General features: G+C 47.9%; 1 protein-coding gene across 3 annotated transcripts in view; it reads right to left on the bottom strand.

The window, feature by feature from the left end:
- Positions 1–561: 561 nt before the first annotated feature.
- The window catches only part of CLDN34 (claudin 34), a 23,878-nt gene continuing 22,642 nt past the window's right edge, over positions 562–1,797 (bottom strand). For all 3 annotated transcript variants that reach the window (XM_054720299.1, XM_054720303.1, XM_054720302.1), the window contains exon 2: positions 562–1,410. In XM_054720299.1, coding sequence (XP_054576274.1) covers positions 711–1,391 — 681 coding nt within the window. In that variant the 5' untranslated portion in view covers positions 1,392–1,410 and the 3' untranslated portion in view covers positions 562–710. The remainder of the gene's footprint in view (positions 1,411–1,797) is intronic.

Here is a 1,797-nt window from a genome sequence, read left to right as displayed (position 1 = left end):
GTGTCACTGTAGGTGTAGCGGTGACATGCTATGGCTCTGCTCTGGAGGCTGTTGGACTGGTAAGTGCAGACCTTCCACATCCCTACACAGGCCAGCCCCCGGGAAGGGGCAGCATGGCTCAACAAGTACCAACGGTATACTATGGTTATGCAAGGAAATGTCTTTTTTTTAGACACTACTTTTGAAGTGCATAAGGATGAAGAAATGTGATGTCTGGGGTTTGCATTAAAGTTCTTCAGAGAAAGAAAAATAGAGGAAAATAAGGGAAGGAAGGAGAAAGCACATATGACAAAATCGTTGAGTCTAGTAATGGAAGGGGGAGTCCTTCCACTATTCTGCTTTTGCACATTTGGGGAAATTGCCTGTACAGGGGGAATGGAGAGGTGTTAGGGCCATGCCATAGGAGGTCAGGTTGGTTGTTTTTGGTGGGAGTTTGAGAGGGAGCTGTGAGAATCCCAGTAACCCACATTTCCACATAGTAGGTATATAGCATTGATTATTTACTCAATATTAATTAAAGTCCAGATTCATAAGACAAGTGGGCAATAGTTTGGAGGATTTTTTTGGAATTATTTTAATGAAACTTCTTTAACCAATCAATGAGCCCAATTTAGACATAGAAGTAAATGGCCACTTTCTGGTCAAAATTACTTTTGGCCTTGGAACTATTTCCTAGAGCATCCTGATAATACTTCACCCCCATAAACTGCTCATCGTGGATTTGCAAAGCTATGCACCCGGCAATTTGACCCTTGCGAGACTTCAGGGTACACTTGGTTGTCGGGAGACAGCTGGTAAGAGATGGTAAGCAGCCCACTCAACAACATTAAGAATGCAGCCAGGATCGCCACTGGCACGCTGCTGCCGATCTCCTGCCAGTCCGGCCTGGAGGCGATGTGGAAGGATGGCGGGAAGTGAATGCCCTCTTCATTTATCACTGAGTGGTAGTTCCAGATCACAGCAATGAAGATCAATGTGCCAGCTATGATGCTCAGGACTCCAGAAATGAAGAACAGATTGCAGGTGGTGTCCTTTTGAAGCTGTCCCGCGTACACTCTCCGGAGGCCCATGATCGTGAGTACTTTCCCCAGGAACGAAAGGAGGCTGGCGGCCAGCAGCAGGTGCTGAGCAATGCGGATATCCAGTGGCAGGTAGGTGTCACTGTAGGTGTAGCGGTGACACGCTATGGGTCTGCTCTGGAGGCTGTTGGGCTGGTAAGTGCAGACCTTCCACATCCCTACGGAGGCCAGCCCCTGGGAAGGGGCGGCGCTGCTCAATAAGTACCAAACGCGCCACTTGGCTAGGCCCATGGAAATCATGGAGAACATCCATCCCAGGGTGTTGAGGATGAAACTCGCTACCTGGCAATTGGGGTGGACGTAAAAGGCCATGGCTATGTATCCAGGGGATCTGAAAATCAATAGAGAGTGACATGAGAATGGGACCCATGGCCTGGAACTGCCCCCAGGGGAGAGTGGCACTATATTGGAGAAGGAAGTGTCATATTCCAGAATTGAGATACTTGACCCCCATGCTCTGCTGGTGAAGGGTCCTTGGGCAAGATTTACAGAAAGCCTGAAAATATACAGACTTTCAACCTGGCACCGTAGTTAATTGGTTAGAGCATTTTCCCAACAGGCCCAGGTTGCAGGGCTCAATCCCTGGTCAGGGCACATGTAAGAATCAACCAATGAATGCATCAGTCAGTGAAACCCCAAATCGATGTTTCTCTCTCTCCCTCTCTCTCTGTCTCTAAAGTCAATCAAAATATGCACAAAATTTCAAACAGGCAGATCT

The sequence above is a fragment of the Eptesicus fuscus genome, chromosome 1, assembly GCF_027574615.1.
Source record: "Eptesicus fuscus isolate TK198812 chromosome 1, DD_ASM_mEF_20220401, whole genome shotgun sequence".
Taxonomy (NCBI): Eukaryota; Metazoa; Chordata; class Mammalia; order Chiroptera; family Vespertilionidae; genus Eptesicus; species Eptesicus fuscus.
The sequence above is the reverse complement of the archived record's forward strand: the minus strand, read 5'-3'. Positions and strand labels throughout refer to the sequence as shown.